General features: G+C 43.0%; 1 protein-coding gene across 5 annotated transcripts in view; it reads right to left on the bottom strand.

Annotated features, from left to right (window-relative positions):
* Positions 1-25,837, bottom strand: part of MVB12B (multivesicular body subunit 12B) — a 192,194-nt gene that overhangs the window by 43,282 nt on the left and 123,075 nt on the right. The window contains exon 8 of one of the 5 annotated variants that reach the window (XM_042965152.1): positions 1,505-1,686. The exons of the other annotated variants lie outside the window; for them this stretch is intronic. Within the exon in view, the coding sequence (XP_042821086.1) occupies positions 1,586-1,686 (101 nt within the window). The 3' untranslated portion in view covers positions 1,505-1,585. Of the gene's footprint in view, positions 1-1,504; positions 1,687-25,837 lie in introns of those variants that run through there. 5 annotated transcript variants of the gene reach the window in all.

Below are 25,837 nucleotides of genomic sequence, written 5' to 3'. Positions count from 1 at the left end.
TAGAAGCTCAGGATCTTGACACTCCTACATAATTTAAGACAAGATGTCAAGAAATACCAATGCCAAAGCACAACCAGGCTCTCCATTAAGTGATTATTAATCACGTATTATGTAACCCAACCACAGGTATCTCTTGGTTCAGATCTTCCATGGGCAAGATACCCAGAAAGGTCGTTGGTCTATCTTTATATCTGCAGTGAGTTTCTGCAGTCCTCAGGGTTTTTTCTCTCTTTCTCTCTCTCTTCTTTCTTTCTTTCTTTCTTTCTTTCTTTCTTTCTTTCTTTCTTTCTGTCTGTCTGTCTTTTATTTTTGAGAGAGAAAGAGAGAGAGAGAACGAGAATGAACAGGGGAGGGGCAGAAAGAGAGGGAGACACAGAATACCGAGCAGGTTCCAGGCTCTGAGCTGTCAGCACAGAGCCCGACACGGGGCTCAAACCCATGAACGGCGAGATCATGACCTGAGCCAAAGTCAGACACTCAACCGACTAAGCCACCCAAGTGCCCCTGGAGTCCTCAGGGTTTTGAATCGCTTTTACCTTCAACAGTAGGAAAGAAAGGTAATCTTCAACTAGCTTATGATGGTCTTTTCTGGAATCCAGACAGAAGGCTTTCTTTTTTTCCTCTCTCTACCTAAGTCAAATTGAGCTCTTTATATTTTGAAGCTAAGGAACCCATTTCTAACTTGTACTGGATCCTTCAACCTTTCTGAGCTTCCCTGGGTAATGACTTCAAGCCACTTGAAAATCTGCCCTGAGTTTTTCAAAGGGACCCTTTGGTCAGAACAAAGTACGAAAGGATACATTTCAGTGGAACCTAACAGCTTAAAAAGACATGCGTAAGTGATTTCTCCACCACGAGGCTTTCAGAGCCACTGCAGCTGCTGGGGAGGAAGCAATGCAGGCAGGAATTAGGGGGCACCTTATGAAACGCAAGGTTCAACGGGAAAGCAGGAGCGTGTTCTTAAAAATACTTTAAAGCCCCAGGAAAGGGGAAATATTACATGAATTAAAAAACGCCAAACCAAAAACCAGAAGGGGAAACAGAAACCCTGCAGGTAGACAAAGCTATCGGCCAGTGTGGAGTGAGGGCAGCTTAGAAATGAGAGAACTCACACTCCCCAAGTTGGAAGACCTGTGGAGTAACTTCCCTTCTGGATCGCACACCCATTATCTCCTTTATCCTAGTTTCTACCCTGTGCCCCAGAGGCTGACCCTGTTCCGCGGTCGCCATGACGACACCGGAGCTCAGAGAGGTTTATGGGCCTGCTCTATGCAGCCCAGTGGGCCTGTAACAGAGCCAGGTGTTGACTATGGGCCTCCTGACTGCTGTGTAATCATTTACTGGGTCAATGGAAAAACCATTTCAGCAGAGGCCTGGAAGGGACCCCTGATGCCAAAGTCAAAGGCTGCCTCTCAGGGAGAGAATGTTCAGGGCTGCTGGTGGTGGCGGGGGGGTGGGGGGGTATGGGGGTCCAGAGGACAAGTGTCATTAATAGTCTGCTCAGTCTTTATTATGAAAGAGTTTCCAAATTGTCTCTGGCAGGAACACCTTGAAAGCACACCTTTTTTTGGCTTGTTTTTCTCGTTTAGTTTTTGGTGGAGAGAGGGGCTAGCCTGCTGACTGGCGCTCTCAGCTTGATTCTGGCCAGGCTGTTGGACAAACACCAAACTGTGACTTCATGTTCACCTAAGGTTGAAAAAACACAAGGTGGCTTTAAATGCCCCGCTTGTAAAATCCCAAATGGCCAGGAGCTAGGGGAGCTGTTCCAGCACACCTTCCCCCCCCCACCCCCGCCATCTAGGAGACGTGACACTTCTCTATTTTCACAAAGACCCCCAGGGGGCCATCTGAGGTGTGATAAACACAGAGAAGGCACACACAGAGGGAGCTGCGTCCTTACCCCTGCAGCAGGCGCTCCCCTGTACTTGAGAACACAACATTCGTGGTGCCCACTGTTGGTGGAAATCCTGAAGATCAGGACATGAACTACCTTGTCATTTTGCTCAAGGACAAAGTGCGATTCCAGGTGTGGGGCGTTCGGCCAGCAAGTAGGCCCAACTGACACCCAACACCTGAATTTCAGCCCAGCTGGGCTGCTCTCTGCTTTTTCCCTGAAAAAGCGGGAACCTTCTGGAGGTGATGGTTTCTTACTCTTCAAAATGGACTCCACCAAGGAGGCCAGTGCTGGTGATGGAACGGAAGAGGGCGTGAGAAAGGAGGAAGAAAATGAAGGGGCGAGGGGAGAGTGCGGACTGCCGAGAGGGAGCCCCCTGCACTTGAGGTATGGAAGGAAGGAAGGAAGGAAGAAGGACTGGAGGAAGGAAGGGAGGGAGGAAGGGAAGAAGGGAGGGAAGGAGGAAGGAAGGAAGGGGGGGGAGGGGACTCTGGATGGAGCAGACTGCAGGGAAGCTGCTGATGAAACAACCACTAACACAGCTTTAAGGACTGGTGTTTGGACAGCACTGGTGATCAATGGTGAGCAAACTGGCCTCTGCTGAAAGAAAAAGCCTTCTCAGACAGAGGCGAGGTGGCCTGAACAGAGCTGATCTGTTTCCTTCCTGGTTCTGAAGGTGTCTTTATATTCAGCCAGGTTCCTGCCAACGTTTTGAACATCCTGAGGTGGGGGGCGGGGTGGGGGTGGTTTGTAGGGGCAAAAATGGGAACCTCGGCCAAGCACACTGACAGCCTGCTTAGAAAAACCTTGGGTCCTGGCCCAATTCTTTTCTACATAAACAGAACTCACGGTTAAAATTATTATTAATGGTGACGTCATATACGGAGGAATTTATTTTAGTGACAACACTTATTTAAATAACTTTATAAATGACGTCAGTTCTTATTTATAGAATCATTAGTTCTCAAAGTTCACCCAAATGTTTCACTTTTTATGTTCCTACATTTCGTGGGAGAATTGTGTGCTGAAGAGCGGTTTTTAAACTTGGGCACTTGGGAATATGGTGGGGAATTATCCTACAAAAACACCTATGGTCTAATTATTGTGTTCAGAAGAGACGTTCAAGATGACCTGTCCAAGTTTATTGTTCTAGAATCACCCATGACCTCAGAGCTGTAACACAGTGCACTCGAAGTTCAAAAATGCCCCCCATTCCAATGATTCAGTTGGGTTTTTTGTGGGACGGAAGACATGAAGAGAGGTTGAAAACCCACCACGGCCACACCGCCAGCCACTGAAGACTCATCTTTACTCTGGAATGGGAAATTCTTTTCACCAGGGCCCACCATTCCACTGGCCCAGCCTGGGGCCACAGTGGCCTCCAGTCAGAGACTGGAGTTCCTGGGGCCAGCTGAAGAGCTGTGAACAGTGCCCAAATAGGGAAGGTCTCCTCCAGCGATCAGAGGGACGGGGGCGGGGTGGAGGGGGACAGGGAGACTAAAGGCCAATTTTGCCCCGCCAGGCTCTACTGAATAAGACTTGGAGGGGCTGAAGGGAAGAGACCAAAGCGGCCTGCTTGCGGGGTGGCGAGGCAAGCTGGTAGAATATTTAAGAGAACAAAGTGGAGGCAGCTGCAGGGCTTTTGTGGTTAAGGGGACCACGGGGCAGAGGAAACACATTTTAACAGCCAGACCCCTCCTTTCACACATGTGTAAAACCTTTGGAATTTTACTGGAAAACTTTATTTCAAAAGTCATCTTTGAAGTTTGGAAATAAAAGCAGAGAGGCTATTTTTCAGGACAGAAAGATGGTTTCCAACTGAAGGGACCAAAGGAAAGTGCTAATGGGTGGGAAGTCATACCGATTCAGGGGGATGTGTTCTACGTGTTTGTCACCGGAAGCTTTCCTCTGTGTTACCGCATTTCTTTCTCAGATGGTCCCTAACGGGACCTGAGATGTTTGTTTTCTCTCTCTCTCGCTCACTCCCTCTGCCCTGTCGGTTCTAGTAAGCCTTCACCCCAGGCCTGGATGGCATCCAGGTTGATAACGATATTGTTCCAGAAGGAAAGGGAGGCCGTGTGTGCATGTGTGTATAGAAAGCAACCACAGGAGCCTCGTAGCAGAGTAGACGCCAAGCCTGTGTGACTAACTACCTCTTCCATGAAGCACCAAGGGACCCAGAGGGCCAGCGCTGTAGGAAACAGAGTTCCTTCCCAGTCCGTGTGAGCAGAGAAGAAACGGTCACTGATATGTCCAACCTTGGAGTTAAAAATAAAACTCTAAGCTTAAGAACACTTCATGGGCAAAGAATGACTGCCACCCCGCCTATGAGCCCCCAGAGTCCCTGTCCTGCCCTCGCCAGGCCCCTGGCCCACCCCCGCTCAGCTGGCTTCTCATTCACCAGGGACGAGCTGGCTCGTGGGCAGGGATGCTGAGGACCAGTTGTTCGAGGAGAGCTCACAGGGAGGCGGCACCTTCATGGGTGGGATTGTGTCCATGACACCAGCACAGGCAAAATATATGCTCAATAAAAACTTCCTGCGTTAAAGAAATCGGGATTTTATCATCCTTGTGTATCTCACAGCTGAGAAGAAAAGATGCACTACAAGTGCCTTAATTCGTCCTTCCTACAATCCCCACTTAACAGAGACTGACCTGAAGCTCAAAGGGAGTGAGGGGCTTGTCTTAGGGGCAGAGCTGTTATGTGGGTCCAGCACTTTAAAATGAAACCATCTGATCTGGGAGTCACCATCCCACGCCCCACGACAGGCCACTTGTCCCAGAGAAAGAACCAGATGACAAGTTGCAGAGCCGGAAGTTGCTAAGCATCCCGCAGCTCCTTTGTTTTTGGTATCAGCAACTACCCTTGAACATCCTTTCCTCCTTCTTAAGAGATTCCAATTACTTTTCCAGTGATTTCGGCCAAAACACTCACCAAACTCAAATCACATCCTCTCACAAACACACACGTCTGAAGGCAAAGGCATGGGCATAGCTCCTGAAAACTGTCCCCTTCCTCTGCCGGCTGGAACACTTTCTACCTATTAACCCAGCACAGAGAGGCTGGACAGCTGCCCTGTTATTTCCAGCAACATTCAGAAGAGAACCAATGTCTCGTACCAACAAGCCAGAGGCCCCGTGGAATCTGTTAACGCTGGCTGCCCCCAAGTCACCAAACAGACTGTGCTTTAACGGGGAGCACAATTCCCTGGCTCTCAGGCCAACTCCAAGGACCTTCAGGCTTATGCACACCCGAAGCTGAGTCCTGGCCTTGTACACGGAAGGAGAGCGCCCTGGGCCAAAGGCAGGACCTGTCTTCTGTGCCTTTTATGGCCCCGAACGAAGCAGAGTGACTGGCAGGAAGTGGGGCCTCAGGGTTTAATAAGTGGCTCGCTGAGAGGCCTACACTCAACTCTGGGCACTAAGCTGGGCCTGCGTTTTCACAATGCAAATTCTAGTTGGAAGCCCGTTGTAAGTGCACGTATGTGCACACGCGTGTGGTGCGCGTGTGTGTGCACACCTGCAAGCCGGCACGCACACAAAAGGAAGATCCTCCACAGCACCCAGTGACGTCTCCCCTCTTCACAGGCACCGGAGCAGGCGAAGGTGCCTCTGCTGGTCACGGACACCTCCAAAGTCTGAACGAGGCTGGGACAAGTTGACCCCCTGCCTCCCCCACCCCGCACAGGGGGCTGCTTGGAAAGGAGCTGCCCATAACCCATAAGGGGGACTGAGGAATGAAACGGTGTGACTTTCATAGCCACCGAGCTCACGACATTCCAGATGTCCTCAATCAAACCAACCCACACGGAATTTACACAGGGACTCTGCCAACAGCTCGGGCTCGATCCCATGGATCGCCTAATCTGCTCTTTATATTCTGCCTGGCTTTTCATTGCTTACCTGTGCCCGCAGGCGGTGAGTTCTGGGGCATCTTTAAAGCTAAATCAGAAAGATAAGTAAATGCTTTCAAAGGACACGTGTCTTGGGCACCCAGCCCAGGCCCCTGAGCGTTCTCTCCCTCCCTCGGGAAGCCGAGATGAAGGCAGCCCCACCGCGGAGCTCCCTCTGCTTCTGTCGCCCTCATTTGAACTCCTGCTGCTTGTGGGGTTTCACGGAATCCACTCCTCTCCAAGCCGGGCTATGCTCTGGTCTCCCGGGGCTGCTCCTGACTGCGGGTGGGTGGGGCTCTCAGGACCCCTCTCTCACCGAGTGCCCCCCGGCTTGTCCCGACCACTCCTCCACCCACAGGTACACCAGAGGGTGGACCTTTCCAAACCAGTCTCCTCTCCCTGCCTCCCCAGCCCCCTCCACGGCATCTCAGGCTGTATCTCACTGAATCTTCACTGTGTTCTTGGAGGAAGCTTTTCACGCCTCCATTTCTGTTTCTACAACTGAGGGACCCGAGCGTGGAGGTTAAGAGCAGGTGCAGAGCCAACCCACCTAAGCTGTGTGACTTCGGTAAGTGAACTCAGTTGTCTGTGCCTTGGTTTCTGGAGCTGTAAGTGGGATTAAGGACGCCCCCACCTCTTCTGTCAGGGCAGAAGGGACAGTTTAGGTAAAGTGCTCAGAACAGGGGCTGATACTCTAAATGCTGGTAAGTGTTTGCTATGAGCATCATTCACTTCCCAAAGGCAAAAGAAAATGACCAGTGTCCATTCTGGAAACCCTCCGTCACCATGCACCCCCCCCCCCAACCCCATAAAAATCAGTTTCCTGTAAATAATCCTCACACGGGGGAGGGAGCAGGGTGGGCAGGGAGGGTGCCCTTGATCCACAAGGCTGCCATGACATGACAAATAAGCTGCAGGCTGACAGTGTCTCCAAGACATATTGGAGTTTACTTTGTCGTTTGGGCTTGCCATCTGTGCCACCCCAAAGGGGGCTGGCTTCCCAGGCTGCTCTGGGAGCAAGCTGGAGTGTCCACCAGTCCCTGGACAGATCTGCAGGCTCAGCCGGCCATCAGTTCGGCTGCCTAATGAGAGGCAATGGAATTTGCCTGCCGCCTGCGTGGGAGCCAGGTCTTCCTTCCCAGGGATGGCCTGCGTCTACGCCCCATGTGGCACAGGTAACCGGCAGTGCTCAGCACCTAATGAGCCTTCCTGCCTCTGCCTCTCTGCAGCCGCTGCCACGGCCCAGGCCCAGGCTGTTGGCCGGAGCGGAGACCAGACCGCAAAATGAACTTGACTGCAGAGCCCTCAGTCAACTCTGATGCTATACATCAGGGAGCTGGGATGCAAAGACCGATAAAGCCAAGCACTTCCCCCGTGGAGCATCCAGCCTAGGAAATAAGAAAGCTAAGAGCAGAGCATGAAAGGCTATGACGGAATTCTGTGGAACTGTTGTGATTTACTGTGTGGCCTCGGGAAACTCACTTACCCTCTCTGAACCTCGGTTCCTCCCTTATAAAATGGGGATCTAACAGTAATCCCACGTGCCTCCCAGGGTGGTTGCATAGATTAAGCAAGTTCACACATGAAGGCGATTTAACTCAATAAAGATGGACTATTATCCCCGAAACCAGACACTCACAGTATTTGCTCCTCCAAGGCAAGGCTGGTCAAGAGAGGACAGAAACCAGTCATTCTCACTATGGGTGATGACTCAACGGTCATCCCAGCCTGAGGACAGCTGCCCATGGGACTCGGGGCCTACCAGGCCAGGCCTTCCAGGTTCAGAAATACTCCTCGTTCTCCGGGCAGGAAAGGTAGGAAGTGGCTAAATTTGCCCAAATTATAGGCTGTCCTTACTTCTGACCATGAAGAATGACTTTCTGTCTTCCTCTGGAAATGAGCCTTAGCAAGGAGGTGCTGTGGGCATATTCGCTGTCATCCAAAAGAAACCACGCTAATGACAGGAAACCAGGGAGGCCGTGCTGTCTGTCAGGCAGACAGCCGAGAGCAAAAGGGCCCGCGGATCTCTGGGGCCCAGGATCGCCCTGTGAAGCGCCTGTACCGCATGCACCTGTGGCCACCGGGCCTTCTGCTGAGACCCACCTCAACGCACCAAAGAGCAATCTGCTTTCCATGGTTTGTACTGCACGGTTTTGGTGGCAGGTCACAGCAAACTGGTGAGGGGCCCCGTGCTTTCTGAGTCCCCGACCACCGTCCCCAGGCTCTCTGCTGGCACCGTGGACGTTATCAAGCGGACTTGGAGCTGGGCTGGCACGCGGGAGTTGCTCAGTGGCTGCTGACTGAGTTGTTGATCCTCGCAGCCCTGTGTGCAGGAGGGACAAGGAGCCTGCCACAGACAGGTGACCGGGATGGTGCCCACCCGGAAGGTCGGGGGTCTCCAAAGTCCTTGCTGCCTTTTCTACACCATGCTGTCTAGTGTTCTTGTGCGTGTCCCTGGAGAATCACCAGGGGATGCGGGAAAGCTTTCAATGGCACTAATGAGCAAAATTTTGGAGTAAGGCTCTTGAAGTGATTTAAAAAAAGTGAATTAGACACTATTTCATGATGAACTCTTAAAAACAGAATAGTCTAGTAGCAGCAATCAATTCCTTTATAACAAAGTGACTAAGTGGGAGAGAAAGCCGGAGCGGGCCTTGGTCCCACGTTCCAGTCTGAGTAAGGGAATTCTGGAAGGGGGCTCCTGCCCACAGGAGGGGATTCGGGGCGGCTGATGTGCATACGGAGGGCACTTGAGAGAGATGTGCTTACGCTTGGGTACAAAGGCAGGCTGGAGCCACTCACACAAGGAGAATAGGAGTCGCCAGGGATGGCTTCCAGGAAGGGCGTGGCTACAGTGCAGGCTGGAGGCTGGTGGGATGTGGACGGGGGAACAGAAAGGCTCTCTGTGATGCGCGAGGAAAACCAAGCAAAGGCCTATGTGGGCAGTAGCCTCAGGAGGAGCTTCACTTGGCCAGAGCAGAGCGGAGTGTGACAGAGCTCACAGCCAGGCTGTGGGGCCCGCAAAACACCCGACAGCCAATATGCGACAAGGACCGCCTAGAACTTAAGGCACAAAACACAAATGGAACAGAAAGGGGGGATTTTATTCTGATGAAAGGTCACATATACAGTCCTAACCTTCCTGGCCTGAATGGCACTATGGTGAAATATACAAAATAAAATGATTAGAAGTGATTAAGACATAAGAAATTTACAAAACAAGAAAAGCTATCGTTTTTTGGCCAAGCAGGATGGATGGAGATAAAGATACGGATATATCCATCCATCCTACCTGAAGAGTTGTGTGTATAACTCAAACACTGTGCCTTACAGAAAGATGATATATTTTCAAGTGTCAATGGAACAATTACTAAAACAGCTAATATATTAGATGACAAAGACTCTATAGACTTGAAAAAATAGAACATTACAGAGACCATATTCTCTGACCAGTGTGCAATAAAATTAGAAACAAGTTAAAATCTCAATCACTCAGAGAAAGTATTAACACTTGAGTCAGAGAGGCAATCAAAACTAAAATTATTGTGTATTTATAAATGTGATTACTATAATTTTTAAAAAACGTTTATTCATTTTTTGAGAGAGAGAGAGAGAGAGAGAGAGAGAAGAACAAACATGAGTGAGACACAGAATCTGAAGCAGGTTCCAGGCCCTGAGCTGTCAGCCCAGAGCCTGATGCAGGGCTTAAACCTAAGAACAGTGAGATCATGATCTGAGCCGAAGTTGGATGCTTAACGACTGAGCCACCCAGGTGCCCCTATAAATGTAATTACTATATATCAGCCTTCCATCAAAGTGATACACAAAGATATTTCCACAGCTTTGAATATTTTTGTTAAAAGTCAAACCAAAACAACAGATGTTGGCGAGGATGTGGAGAAACGGGAACCCTCTTGCACTGTTGGTGGGAATGCAAACTGGTGTAGCCGCTCTGGAAAACAGTGTGGAGGTTCCTCAAAAAATTTAAAATAGAACTACCTATGACCCAGCAATAGCACTGCTAGGAATTTATCCAAAGGATACAGGAGTGCTGATTCATAGAGGCACTTGTACCCCAATGTTTATAGCAGCACTTTCAACAATAGCCAAATTATGGAAAGAGCCCAAACGTTCATCATCTGACGAATGGATAAAGAAGATGTGGCTTATATATACAATGGAATATTACTTGGCAACTAGAAAGAATGAAATCTTGCCATCTGCAACAACGTAGATGGAACTGGAAGGTATTATGCTAAGTGATACGTCAATCAGAGAAAGACAGGTATCATGCTTTCACTTATATGTGGAATTTGAGAAACTTAACAGAAGACCATGAGGAAAGGAAAGGGGGAAAAATACTTTCAAACAGAGAGGGAGGCAAACCATAAGAGACTCTTAAATGCAGGGAACAGTGTTGATGGGGAGGGGGCAGCAGGGGAGAGGGGAAAATGGGTGGATGGGCATTGAGAAGGGCACTTGTTGGGATGAGCACTGGGTGTTGTATGTAAGTGATGAATCATGGGAATCTACTCCAGAAACCAAGAGCACACTGTATACACTGTATGTTAGATACCTTGACAACAGATTATATTAAAAAATGAAAAAAACCAAAACAAATGAAGTGACCATTCAACTCAAGCAGCTATAAAAAAAAAACCCAAAAGAAAGTAGAAAAAAGGAATAAGGATAAAATTAAATAATGAAACAGAAAAGCCTAATGCCTTTATAAATAGATCAAAAACTAGTTATTTGAAAAGATAAATATAGCAAATAAATCCTTAACAAGACCAAGGGAAAAAAATTAGGAATACCTATGACTGCAGGCATATTAATTTTAAAATCAAGATAAACTCTTAGGCACAATTTTATACCACGAAACTTTAAAATTCAGGTAAAAGGGCTGGTTTTTCTTTCAAAGAAAATGTAAATGACAAAACTAACTCAAGAAAAAGCAGAAAGCCTGAAAAAAAACACTGTGAAAGAAATCGAAATTATTGTCCCTCCTCCCAAAGTCCTTGCTAGCTTGCCAGGTCCATTTAGTTTTTACAGGGAATTTTTTTTCCTTTTCCTTTTCTTCCCCCCCCCCCAAAGGAACAGAAATTACAATATTTTAAAAATACTCTCATATTTAAAAGAAAAAATTCTGATTCTTGGATCACTCAAAAATAATATCTTAATAAGCATTAAGCCCAATCTCATATAAATACCAAAATCCTAATTTAAATAAGAGCAGCTCAAATCTAGCATTAATAATAATGCACTGTGGTAAGGAAGGATTTATTGTAGAAATATAGCAATATTCTAAATGCCATATCACCAAAATAAAATTATTTGTAACAGTAAGTCAAATGAGAAAAAAATACAATACTGTATGGAGAGATTTTGAAGTTATTTTTATTTGAAATTGAAATTAGTGCCTGAATTAAAAAAAAAAAAACTCCCAGGAAAATGGGAATAGACGAATTGTTCCTTTAACATGATCAAATTCTCTCTCCCTACCTCAGACTTGAAACGCTAGAAACATCCATCCCCACTGAAGCCAGGAACCAGGTCAGAATGCAAACAATTTCCACTATCATTTACTGCTTTGGACGTTCTGGCCAACAATATAAAGCAAGAAAAAGAAATGAAGCGTAAATGTTATCAAAGAAACAAACTTGTATTTGCAGGTGATATTGGTGTCTATTGAGAAAACCCAAGGAAATCAGTTGGAAGCTACTGGAAATAATACACATACAAAAGAGGTAGCTAGTTAAAAATTCAATAACCAACAGTATTTTAAAATATATAAATAAGCAACCCCCGGTTAGAGCCAAGTGGGCAAAGCAACCACAACAAAAACTTGCAACCTAGGCATTAGATCAACAGAAAGTAAATTCTGATATTCTATTTAAATGACATAAAAGGGCATTCAAATAAATGGAGAGTCATATCACATTTCTAGAAGGAAAGATCAAGTATTTTAAAGGTGACTATTCTCCCAAAATTAATTTACAGCTTCAATATTTTCCCAAACAAAATCTTGAAAATATTTTCCTTGGAACTTAAAAGTGATTCTGAATTTTAACTGGGTAAAAATTTGAGTTAGGACTACTAGGAATATTTTGAAACCAACTACAAAGGATAATAAGACAGAATACCAAACACATACATTTATAAGAGTTAAAAGGATGGTCCTTTCATCAGAATATGCATTCAGTCAACAAAATATAACAGAGTACAAGCTGCAAAATTATTATAGTACTTAATAGGTTTATATAAAATTGTTTTCAAATGAGTTGGTTAAAAAAAAGATAATTTTATAAGTGATGCTAGGACAATGATGATTTGGAAAAACATAGATCCTTACTCATGCTAAGATATATATATATATATATATATATATATATATATATATATATATATACACACACACACACACACACACACACATACACACACACATAGACACACACATATACATATATGTATAAAATATATAATATATAATAAATATATTTCTATAATTGTACATAAATATATAATTTATGTACATATATATATTATATATAATTATATATTATTATTAGAGAGCAAGCATGTGCATGTGAGCAGGGAAGGGGCAAAAGAATAAAGGGCTCAGCGTGGAGTTTGATGGGGGGCTCGATCCCACGACCCTGGGATCATCATGACTTGAGCTGGAATTAGGAGTCAGACACTCAGCCACCAAGACACCCCCCTTATGTCACATATCAAAACAAATCACAGATGGATTTTAGATTAAAAAAAAAAAAAGGTAACAGAATATACCATAAGACAGAGAAGTCCTTTCTAAAATATGATGGCAAAGTTACAAAACATAAGGGGGGGGGGAAGCAAAATTAAAGGGGGGGGGGAAGCAAAATTAAAGGAGAAACCACAAACTGGAAAAAAGAAGTAGTAACATGAGAACGAAAAAAGAACTTGCTCCATAAGGAGCTGTGACAGCTCGATAAACAAAAGCCGGACGTCGAGAGAAAAGAAACAAGGGCATGAACAGGAAAGGACTAGGAAAGAACAGCCGCCAATCAGCACAGGGAAATGAGCCCTTCACCAGGAATCCTGGAAACATCAACTCACAGTGAGATGCCATGTCCTCTTTCAAACTGATAAGGATTTTGGAAAGTAAAGCCTAGCTCTTTCACACATGTGTAAGTACAAATGGATTAAACCATTTTGGTGGGCAATGTGTCATTATATATTAAAATGCCTAAAAATGCACACTTACCCTAAGGAACAGAGATTTATCTAAAGGAAAGCTCACCAAAGTACTTTAGAAGTGAAGACAATGTAAATATCCAGCCTTAGAGGACCCGTTAGATCTAGATCGAGTGCACTCTGCAGCCTTGAGGAAGATTACACAACCATTAAATCTGCCCTGAGGCAGATGACTGAAAGGCAAGGAGGAAGTCTGTGACCAGGTTTCAGAACGGACCAGACATTCTCAGGGACAAAAAGGAGCAAGCTACCGATACATGCAGCATGGGTGAATCTCAAAAACAGGACGCTGAGCAACACATAAAGCTACATCCTGTATGACTCTATTTATGATACATGAAACATGGGTGATTGACATGGACTGGGGGTGGGGCAGAAAATGACCCGCAAGAGGAACCAGAGAACTTTTTGGTGTGAAGGAAAAATTCTGTATCTTGTTTCTGAGGGTGGTTACATGACATTTAGCATGTCATTGGATGTTTGTCAAAACTCCTAGAACTATACGTATTAAAGGGGTGAATTTTACTGTATGCAAATTATATCTCAATAAATCTGACAAAAAACCAGAATGGACAATTAGGTAGAAATATTTATATAAAGATATATATGGCATGGAAAAAAAGGTTAAAAGATATATCCTAAAATATTGCCTGAATTTACAATTCACAGAAGTTTGTGTCTGTTTTTGATTTAAAAAGTGTGTGTGTGTGTGTGTGTGTGTGTGTGTGTATATATATATATATATATCAGTGTATGTATATATATGTATATATATTATATACATACATATATTATATATACATACATATATATTATATACATACATATATTATATATACATACATATATATTATATACATACATATATATTATATATACATACATACATATATATATGTCAATGAACTGTTCTAACAACAAACTTCTTAAGGTTCTTATAGGAATTGCTGAGTCCCACAAGCCCTGCGGCAGCATTTTCTGGAACACCTTTGTTCCAGCCCCTGCAAAGTGCCTGGCTTTCAACAGGTGCTCAGAGGGGTGCTGGGAGGGCAGAGCAGTAAGAAGGACCACCACCTAGTCTAACAGCTTCATTTTGCAGCTGGGAAAACTGAATCCCAAAGAAGTGACCTTCTCAAGTTTGGAAGAGGTCAAAATGAGCCTTAAACCCCAGAGGGCAATGCTATTTCCACCACACTGGAACACCTGTGAAAATCCTGTGCTAATACCTAACTATGCCAGGAGAATCAAGCTCCTGACTGTTGAAATAAGCTACAGAAACCATAGGCCAATGTTGCCCAAACTTTAGCAAGTCTGGACATGTCTCATGTCCCGCTTCACTTATTTTTTCCAGTATAATAACTAACTTTGTATTTTTCATTACATCTGAAAACTCACTTTAAAAATTCTTACATTAACATTTTGATTTTATTTTGTATTATTTTTGTTTTTTTCCTGAAACTTTTTTGGTTGAAACTCACTTTTTAAAAACTGAAGTATAAACGACATGCAATATCTTATTAGTCTCAGGTGTATATCACAGTGATTGGATATTTTTATACATTATGAAATGATCCCTATAAGTCTAGTTACCATCTGTCACCAAAGTTTTTACAATATTATTGACTATATTCCCTCTCCTATACATTACATCCCCATGACTTGTTTTATTATTTATTTATTTATTTATTTATTTATTTATTTATTTTTAAATTTATTTATTTTGAGAAAGAGCAAGTGGCGGGGGGGGGGGGGGAGGCAGAGAGAAAGTGAGAATCCCAAGCAGGCTCTGCACTGGCAGCACGGAGCCTGATGCGGGGCTCAAACCCACGAACTGTGAGATCATGACCTGAGCCAAAGTCAGACACTTAACCTACTGAGCCACCCAGGTACTGCCCCCATCCATGACTTATTTTATAACTGCAAGTTTGTACCTCTTAGTCCCCTTTATCTATTTCCCCTACTGCCTCTCCCCCCACCCCCCACCCCCCCGACAGTCCTCTCTGGTAACCAACAGTTTGCCTTCTATATTTACGACTCATTTTCTGTTTTGTTTGTTCCCTCTTTTTTTTTTTGGTTTCGATTCCACATATAAGTGAAATCACATATTTATCTTTGTCTGACTTATTTCACTTAGGATAATATCCTCAAGGCCCATCCATGTTGTCGCAAATGGCTAGATTTTATTCTTCTTTATGGCTGAGTAATAGTCCATTGTATGTATATACCACATGTTCTTTGTCCATTCATCCATCGATGGACGCTTGGCCTGCTTCCATATCTTGGTTATTGTGAATAATGCTGCAATCAGCATAGGAGTGCATAGATCCCTTCAAATTGGTGTTTTCATTTTCTTCAGATAAATACCCAGAAGTGGAACTGCAGAATCCTATGGTAGTTCTATTTTTAATTTTTTGAGGGACTTCCAGATTTTCTATAGCAGATGCCCTAATTTACATTCCCCCAACAGTGCACTAGAGTTCCCTTTTCTCCACACCCTTGCCAACACTTGTGATTTTTTTGTCTTTTTGATAATAGCCAATTTGACAGGTGTGAGGTGATATCACACTGTGGTTTTGATTCGCATTTCCCTGAAGAGGAGTTGAACATCCTTTCATGTACCTGTTGGCCATCTGTATGTCTTCTATAAAAAATGTCTATCATGTCCTCTGCCCGTTTTTTAAACTGGATTGTATTTTTGATATTAATTGTATACCTTCTTTATATATTTTAGAGGTTAACCCCCATCAGATGTATGATTTGCAAGTATCTTCTCCCATTCAGTAGGTTGCCTTTTCATTTTGTTGATGGCTTTCTTTCTGTATAAAAGCTTTTTAGTTTGGTGTTCAAGTTTTTGTTGCCCTTGCTTGAGGAGAGTGGCCCCAGAAAGTGTTGCTAAAACCAATGTCAAAGAGCTTACTGCCTGTGTTTTCTTCTAGGAGTTCTAGGAGTTCAGGTCTTAAATTCAAAGCTTTTAATCCATTTCAAATGTGTTTTTGTATATGATGTAAGACGGTGGTCCAGGTGCACTGTTTTACATGTAGCTGTCTAGTTTTCTCAACACCACTTATTAAAGACGCTGTCCTTTCCCTATTGTATGTTCTTGCCTCCTTTGTCGTAGATTAATTGACCTTATGTGGGTGGGTTTACTTCTGGTATCTGTTATTTTATTCCACTGATCTGTGTGTCTGTTTTCATGCCAGTACCATACGTTCTTGATTCCTAGAGCTTTGTAGTAGTCTGAAATCAGAGCATGATACCTTCAACTTCATTCTTCTTTTTCAATATTGCTTTGGCTATTAGGAGTCTTTTGTGACTGCATGAACACTTTTATGATTCTTTGTTCTAATTCTATGAAAAATGCCATTGGAATTTTGATGGAGATTGCATTTGAATCCATAGATTGCTTTGGGTAGGATGGACATTTTAACAACATTAATTCTTCCAATCCATGATCATGAAAGATCTTTCCATTAATTTGTGTCTTCTTCAATCTCTTTCATCAGTGTGTTACAGTTTTCAGCGTACAGGTCTTTCACCTTGGTTAAATTTATTACTAGGCATTTTACTCGTTTTGATGCAATTGTAAATAGGATTTTCTTGATTTCTCTTATAGATCATTCTTAGTGTGTACAAGCATAATCAAGTTCTGTGTGTTAATTTTGTATCCTGTGACTTTACTGAATTTATTTACTAACTCCTAACATTTTTGTGTGTGGAGTCTTTAGGGTTTTCTGTATATAATATCATGTCATCTGCAAATAGTGACAATTTTACTTTCTCCTTTCCAATTTGAATTCCTTTCATTTCTTTCTATTGCTCAATTACTGTGGCTAGGATTTTCAACACTATGTTGAACAAGAGTGGTGAGGGTGGGCATCCTTGTCTTGTTCCTGATGTTAGAGGAAAATCTTTTGTCTTTTCACCACGGAATAGGATGTCAGCTCCGGGCCTGTCATATATGGCCTTTATTCTGTTGAGATAATTTCCTTCTACATCCCCTTTCTTGAGAGTTTTTTTTAAATCATAAATGGATGTTGCATTTTATCAAATGCTTTTTCTGCATCTACTGAGATGATCATATGATTTTTTTCATCCTTCATTTTGTTAATGTGATGTTATCACTGATTTATTGCATTCCTGGAATAAACCCCACTTAATGATGGTGTATGATCCTTTTAATGTATGGCTGAATTAAGTCTGCCAATATTTTGTTAGAGAATTTTGCGTCTATATTCATCAGGAATGCTGGCCTGTAGTTTTCTTTTTGTGTGTCGTACTTTTGTCTGGTTTTGGTATCAGGGTAATGCTGATCTCATAAAATGAGTTTGGAAGCATTCCTCCTTCTTCAATCTTTTGGAATTATTTGAGAAGGATATGTACTAACTCTTCTTTAAATGTTTGGTAGAATTCACCCAAACTGTCTTGTCCTGGACTTCTGTTTTTTGGGAGTTTTAAAACTACTGACTCAATTCATTACTTGTAATTAGTCTATTCAGATTTTCCGTTTCTTCACAATTCAGTGTTGGAAGGTTGGGCATTTCTAGGAAATTATACATTTCTTCTAGGTTTTCTAATTTGTTGGCATATGATTGTAGTAGTCTTTTATGATCTCTTGTGTTTCTGTGGTAGCAGTTGTAACTTTTCATTTCTGATTTTATTTGGGACTCTATCTTGCTAAGTCTGGCTAGAAGCTTATAAGTTTTGTTTCTCTTTCCAAAGAACCAGCTTTTAGTTTCATTGGTATTTTCTATTTTGTGGTTGTTGTTGTTGTAGTTTCTATTCCATTTCTTTCCACTCAGATCTTTATCATTTTTTCCTTCTACTAACTTTGGGCTTTGTTTATTCTTCTTTGTCCAATTCCTTTAGGCATAAAGTTAGATTGTTCATTTGGGATTTTTCTTGTTTCTTGAGGTAGGCTCTGTACAGCTATGAACTTCTCTCTGGGACAGCTTTTACTACGTCCCATAGATTTTGGAAAACTGTATTTCCATTTTCACTTGTCTCAGGATACATTTTGATTTCCTTTCATTTCTTTGTTACCCATTGCTTGTTTCGTCTCCACATGTTTGTGTTTTTCCCAGTGTTCTTCTTATAACTGATTTCTAGTTTCATACCATTGTGGTTGATAAAGCTGCTTGATATAATTTCATTTTTTAAAAAATGTTTTTTATAGTTTATTTTTTTTACTTGAGAGAGAGTAGGCATGAGTGGGGGAGGGGCAGAGAGAGGATCCCAAGCAGGGTCCACTTTGTCAGCATGGAGCCCGATATGGGGCTTGAACCCATAACCATGACATCATGACCTGAGCCAAAGTCAGAGACCTAACTGACTGAGCCACCCAGGTGTCCCTATAATTTCATAATCTTGAATTTATTGAGACTTGTTTTGTGGCCTAACGTGTGATCTATCCTGGAGAACGTTCCACGTGCACTTGAAAATAACGTGTACTCTGCAGGTTTGGGATGGAATGCTCTGTGTACATCTATTTCATCCATCTGGTCTAATTTCTTGTTTAAGGCCAGTATTTCCTTATTGATTTTCTGTCTGGATGATCTGTCCATTGATGTAAGTGGGGTATTAAAGTCCCCTATAATTCTCTTACTGTCAATGTCCCCCTTTATGTCTGTTAATATTTGCTTTATATATTTAGGTGTCCCTATGTTGGGTACATAAATATTTATGAATGTTGCCTCCTCTTCTTCCATTGACCCCTTTATCATTATGTAATGACCTTCTTTGTCTTTTGTTCAGTCTTTGTTTTAAAGTCTATTTCATCTGATGTGAGTATCATACTCCAGCTTTCTTCTCATTTCCATTTGTGTGGCATAGCTTTTTCCATCCCTTCACTTTCAGTGTGTGTGGGTCTTCAGATATGAAATGAGCTTCTTGTAGGTAGCATATAGATGAGTCTTCTTTTTTATCTTTTCAGTCACCCTATGTCTTTTGATTAAATGTAAATGGACTAAAAGCTCCAAAGTAATTACTGACAGGTGTGTACTTATTGCCATCTTATTGTTTTTTTGAAACATTTTTAAAACTCAAAACCACCACCCCTATGGAAGCGCTCCCACTTTCCTGTGAGACTCTGACCATCCCCACCCAGCGCCATGGGAAGGTCAGGGCCTCCTGGGGAAGACGACACACCCCTGCACACTGATGCTGACTGGACTAGATGCCTTGCCATGCCTGACCAGAAGCTTCTAGAGCCACTGGGTGTTACTTCTGGGGCTCCTGCTCTTTCCCCTCTTCTCTAACAACAGCATGTTGCAGATTGAGGCTGCCTTCAGCCTGGGTCCCAGAACAAGAAGACCTATGGAGCAGGACCCCAACCAACCCACAGTCTCCAACTTAGAACCTGAGTGACATACAAATGGCGGTGTTGTACTCCACTGCGATTTGGGGGCCTGTTACTGCAGCCTAACCCAAAGACTCATTAATATACCTACTTTGATCTCATTCTAAACAATGATCTTCACTGATATGCTATTATGGGGGAAATAAAAGGTTAAAGAAGCCATTCACATCTCATTCTCCCTCATGGGTACCCACCCCATCTTTCGGGAAACGCGGCTACAGCCCGAAGGAGGGAAGTGGATGGGTACCAGAGGATACGTAGCTCAAGCAGCATCTCCGACTCAAGGACCATGCAGATGAAATTCAGAAGGCTTGGAATTTCCCCCAAGAACTGTAAGCGCCACTGTCAATTTCATAACTTGCTGTGCTCGCGTGTGTGTATAACTGCTTTAAGAGTACATGTCAGTCAGAAGATAGACCCAATGTTCAGAAATGCTCACGTACGTAAGGAAAGTACATCTGAGATTCAAGGCATGTTGGGAAGCATGCGGAAATCGAAGTCAAGGAGAGGACCATGTGGCCAGCTCTTTCCCGAAGCAGTTGGATTATTTAACCCTCCAGCTACTGATTCTTCTTAAACTCTGACCTTCCAAATACAAAAGGTCCATACGTGCTCTATCACTTTGTAATTTAGATACTTGGCATAACGGATACCACTCAGCTCTCTAAAACTTTCAGTCGGCTCTATCGCACTCCCATCATTAACGGTCCACTTGCTTGGTTCAGGTAAATTACATTTGCATATGCAAATTATGCCTAAATACTCTATACTATTAATGTTATCTCTAATTACATAATAATAGTTACCAATTTCCACACGGATCAAACTTACAGTTTTGTAGCTATTAGGGAAATTGTGCTTTGTAATTAAGATAATCCTCATTTCCAGATGCTAATTAACTATATAATAATTAGTCTCACTCACTAATGCAAATTAAGGATTTTCATCTTTATTGATAAAGGAATGGCTTCTTATCGGTTAAGGAAAGATAGCCCCAGAAATCTTGCAGAGAAATACTTTTCCCCCCTCTAAAGGTTAAAAGGTAAATCCATTTTTATCAGTCTCATTTGAGAATGCAAATTAGGTCTGATTAATCAAGTCAGAGATAAATGTGCTAGTCTTATTTCAGGACAGAATGTATAGCTTCCTGAGTTCATCTCTTCTCCCCTTATAAATACTCAGATAAACAGAGTCCACGAAGCAGAAGCCCTCGTAACGGGAGCAATCCATCTACGGGCGGAGGAAAGCGTGGTGATACGAATGTCTATTACGGTACCTCGTTTCCCCTTCAAGTGTCAGGGAAGCATCTTGAAACGGCTGTGTCTTCATGGTTTGGCCGCAACGGAAACGGGCGAGCGGAGAATTTTGTGAGTAAATTGAGGAAAAAGGGAGAGCCACATTTGCTTGGATTATTAAGTTTTCTGTGCTCCAAACAGAATACAAACTGGCACCTCCCATCGTGACTAATGAGGGCTGCCTCGGTGAGAACAGAAGGGCTGACAGCCAGCGAGGCCTAGTTGGCAGGCCCCAGCCCGGGCCTCCCCGCATTCATCATCCGCTAAACCAATCCACCAATTCCGCACCACCATTTGTCATTAATTATGCTAATCAGCACACCATTACTCTCTGATGACACTGTAGCTGTTATTAGCTAGTTATGGCTTTTCAAAAGCACAACTTATTGTGCATGCACGGGCTGTGCGTGCATTAGCCTACAGGGAAGAAATGTCCAATTATGAAAAGAAGAAATTTGCTATTATCTTTTTATAACAAACCAATTTAGTAATTAGAAAAGTCTCTGAACTCATAGGTTCTTTCTTTCCCCCCTCCCTTAAAATAATGGAAACAAAAAAAACAAAACAAAACGTGCTTTTCAATATTTCTCGGAAAGAAAAGGAACTACTGACGCAGATTTTTTTTGTGACACGTTTGAAAGTAGGGCCCGGGGAACGGTCACGCATGAGCATGGGGCGCACAGAGATTGCTGTCGGGCTGGGTTTTTCCTTTCCAATTTCGAATTAGCAGGACTGCTTTATTAGGTATATTTCAGTCACTACGAATGCCTCAAAGATGAGAGCACACCCCTGTGACCTTTTACAGTTCACTTATGGCAGATCGAAGCTGTTCACATAACGATGCCAGACTGCGCACACCTTACCTGGCAGATGCTTACACGGGAAGCACGGCAAAGACCTCCTTTAACCCTCCCGTGCCCCAGCAACACCGCTAAGAGCGTCAATGCCGCTCAAATGACCTTGAAGATGTACAATTTGGCCAAATTAGCACGTGTCTTGTGCACAGTTTCTGGGGAAAGGAGGACTGCTTTCAGACATGCGGAAGAACGGGAGTGCTCTGGGGCCAACAGCCAGAACAAAGCAGTTAGAGCAGACCCTTTTCCAGAACTCAGGGCTCATCAGAGGGGCTTGTGCTGACCCAGGAATGTTAGCAGGGCTAACCTGTGGGCGACTGTCCAAACCAGGCACTAATTCCAAGTTGTTGTGTTCAGGCTGGAGTCTTTACCACTAGTTTTAGAAGCTTAGTCTGTATTAAGAGCTCATTAATATCATCAGAGTAAATGGGCCTATTAAAACATCTTTAAGCAATATCTGAACATAAATCTCCCTAAACTATATTTAATGACTGTACTTAAGATACATTATATGCAAGTCTTAATGAGACATTAGATAGCATTTTGAAGATTAAAATTAGAGAATCCATATAAAGTCTGTCCACTTAATGTAGCCTTAAGCTATACTGATGAAAGCATTACTACCAAATTATTACTGCATTAGAACAAATATTTTTAATCATGTCTGATTTATGCATTCTCTTTTTCATATAATTTTCATTCTCACAAAAATATATTTTGAGTTGACCAAAGAGGGTGTGTGAAAGGTTTCAAGTTTTGGAAGTACTTAAGGAGGTCAAGTGAATACAGAATTTCACCAGTGCTGCCTTTCTGAACTGCACTGGGCTGTGGATCACATTTATGTTTGGTTTAACTCGCCATTGTAGAACTACAGGTAGCCAAATATACAGCATATATTCCTTCAAGACTGGACTAGATACAGAGCAGGATTTAATCAAAGGTGTCCCGAAGGCCAAGGTACACAGTACATACTACAGGACCCTGGTGGCGGTAACACCTGGGCATCCAACTGAATCCTTTTCTCGACTGGTCGGGGGAGATCTCAAACTCCCAGACAGCGACTGCCATCCTGCACTCCATGCCTCAGTGCCAACAGACCCAGACGGACAGCTACCCTCTGAGTTCTGAGGTTCACGGATTTATGTCTGTCTGTTTCATGGAGGTATCAGTGAGGTCCTGCTTCTACTCCAGGGACCCCTCTGGTGAAGAGCAATCAGTGTTGCTGTAGAAGAATATTTTTGACACCCCAGGGGCCTAGGGGAATGAAACTCTTTAAACAGATCCAGATCCACCTCAAGTTCAAGCGATGAAAAGTTCTCAAGGCCTGTGGACGACCAAGGTGGGTAACGGGCCAGGACTGTGCTACCTGGAGCAAGCAGCTGGGCCGGCCACAGAACGGTCTGTGTCAGTGTTTCTGTATATGGGATGTGACTCCAAAATAGAAATCTATATCCAGAGTCTCTCAAAGTTCCTCTAAGACTTAATACGCAGAGGTCTGTTTTGAAAACAAGTTAAACTTCAGATCATATACACAGAAATACTGTCCTTTATCTGCTACATATAAAATACCACACACCCAGGCGGGATTTTTGGGACAACAGGAAAATCTATCGCCTCCCACCGCCTTGGAAACCGCATCCGCCCCTGCGTCGAGATAACAGCTCTACAATCCCATTTTGGGGTGAATCTGCTCAGTCTTTCAAATCCCACCACCCGCTGAACTGTAGAGAGAATGTTATCTGAGAGCCTGGACACGGATAAGCCCGGATCCATGTCACCTGCGACCCGGACTCCGCTCTGACCCTGGCACAAGACGCTTTGCGACAATCAACACTTGGGGAAATGTGAGAGAGACGAATTATCGTTGAGGCTTTTTGGACTTTTTTTTTTTTTGATACTTTATCCCACCTTTTATAAATGCTATTCAATTATGAAAGGCTTCTGGGATTATGTAAATCAAGACAAGTCAACTGATGACACCTCTCTTAATAGAATGAGATTATCTGGCCCCCTTTTTCCCCCCCTTCGAAGAAAAAGCAAGTAGCACAATTTAAACAGTCTGCTCATTAAAGAGGACCCCTCCTTCAGCATGTAAAATCTGTAGCGTGCCTATGGCCATTTCCTTCTCTCAGATATTCTCTCCCCAAAAGGAACTACTTCATAGTACAATTTTGCGTTTTTAACTGTATGAATTAGGCATTCTTCATAAATAACAGCTATGTTCTATACACAGGAGCTCCTTTTTATTAGGGACACAGTAATGAACAATGAGCAATGTGTTCTATTATTCTTTGTCAAATCACAAAATGCTACATTAGAATAACTGTGCTGGTCAATGTAATATAGTAGATTAAATTCAACTTCTGTGGAAAAACCACTGTAAAACAGCATGATAAGAAGGCTATAAAAAATTTAATTTTACTCCAAACTCCATCACAAAAAAAATGGTGTGAAAAGTAATTTTGCATAATCAGTACACGCCATCTGGAACAATTAACCGATTTCTATAGAACTATGAGGATCAGTCATATCTGCTTATTAAAGATCAGAAATTATACAAGTAATAAATCCTTGAAAAAACTAAGCGTACTCCCGCCTGTCAACGCTATTTTAACTTCAAATACTGAAGAAGGCCTGATAAGGCTGAAAAGAAGAGATTAATATATGCAAATTACATCCAGCATTTAAAATCCCCACAACTGTCTCCGGTTTTCTGTCCCTTATTGCTGCCTTTATGTTTTATTCATACACCAACTCACCTGTCACTTCATAAGCTATAATATTATGGGGGTATTATTAAACAGCATAAAGCCGTGCTTTAATTGGAAAGCTTCATTGCATTTTCCAATTATTTGGAGTAAATTAAAAGCAGATGCACATAGTTTAATAAGGAGTCTAATATCAGTTCCGGGAAATCAAAATTCATTGTCATTACTATGCCGTGATAGTTTTGCAAACTGTACTCAATTTCAGAGGTTTTCAAAAGAAAATCTGTCTATGCAATCTGTTAATTGTCATTCGGTTAATAACTGTTTAAATATCCAAACTACACAGCAGCTTCCTATTAAAAAAAATTAAACTATGGGGTTGATGCGAGCAAACAAATGCGGCGGGTGCCACTCCTGGGCTGGACTTTTCCAGACTTGCCCGTTCACCTTAAAACAATGGAGGCTGGGAGAAACCCACCCACGCGGCAGCTTCGCCCAGAGGGGAGGACAAAGAACAACGGTTCCGTACTTCCAGGAGCACCGGAGGCTGCGGCATTATCAGACGGCTCTTGCTGGAAAAGGGCAGAAGCCATGTTATAAATTGTGTTTTTCAGAGGTCTGCGCTGCTCAGCAAAAAATTAGCTTCCAAAGTTTTAATTGGTCCTCCTAAAATAAATCCTTTTAATGAGTGAATTAACTGATTCAGGACACAAACACGGAAAAATCAAAGAAAGCAAATGTCATGAGCCATTTGTTTTTGAAAAAATGGACTCCCGAAGGGCCATTCCCTTACTGGTTCGTGACCCAGGAGCGGAGCGTTCCCCAGGCTCCGCAGGGGCTGGCCCTGGTGCCTACAAGTAGATTGCACCGCAAGACAAAGGACGATAGTCTAAGCCATTATGGATTTAAAGGAGCTAACTCTTAAAGGTTACTCCTCATAAGGAGTCGCGCTCACAGATGTAGTTATATTATAGCCGTGCAGCTACAAGTTGCCTACCTACAAATATATGTCGCTAAAGCATTTACACGTGAAAAGACACAGGTATACTCAAACTAGTAACATAACCTTTTCACTTTCACACTAAGTGACAGACTTTTTCAAATCTTAGGTGTGTAAATTAGAATAGGACAAGCAGTAATTGACTTTTAAACTCCACCCACTGTGAGGGCTACAATTAATCTGTTTTCAGTACCACGGCTGCTGTTCTGCCAAGTTCATAACTTGTAGGCTCTTTTCCCCAATCCAATTAAAACCCCGGAGTCTTTCTAAAAGGTAACAGCACAGAATTTACTCTTCCTCTCCCGTTTCAAAGGGCGGAGTGGCTAACACCCCAATCATCCAAGGGCAAGCCTCTCCAGACCAGAGAGGGCACCAAATGCTTGAACAGGAGAGCCTTCTGGCAAAGCAATGAGAAACTATGCTCAAAGATGAAGATAGAAGCAATTCTTGTGCAGTGATCCAAAAAATAGCATCTCTTTTTTTCAAAATTACCTGTTTTAATAAAGTAGACACACTGTGCCAACTGAACCATTTAATTATCTGCAAAAATGATGAATCAAAACAATAGTTTGCAAAAATAAATGACTAACCTCTGATTA

Source organism: Panthera tigris, chromosome D4 (assembly GCF_018350195.1).
Source record: "Panthera tigris isolate Pti1 chromosome D4, P.tigris_Pti1_mat1.1, whole genome shotgun sequence".
NCBI classification, from domain to species: Eukaryota; Metazoa; Chordata; class Mammalia; order Carnivora; family Felidae; genus Panthera; species Panthera tigris.
Note: the sequence above shows the minus strand (reverse complement) of the source record. Positions and strands in the feature narration are given on the sequence as shown.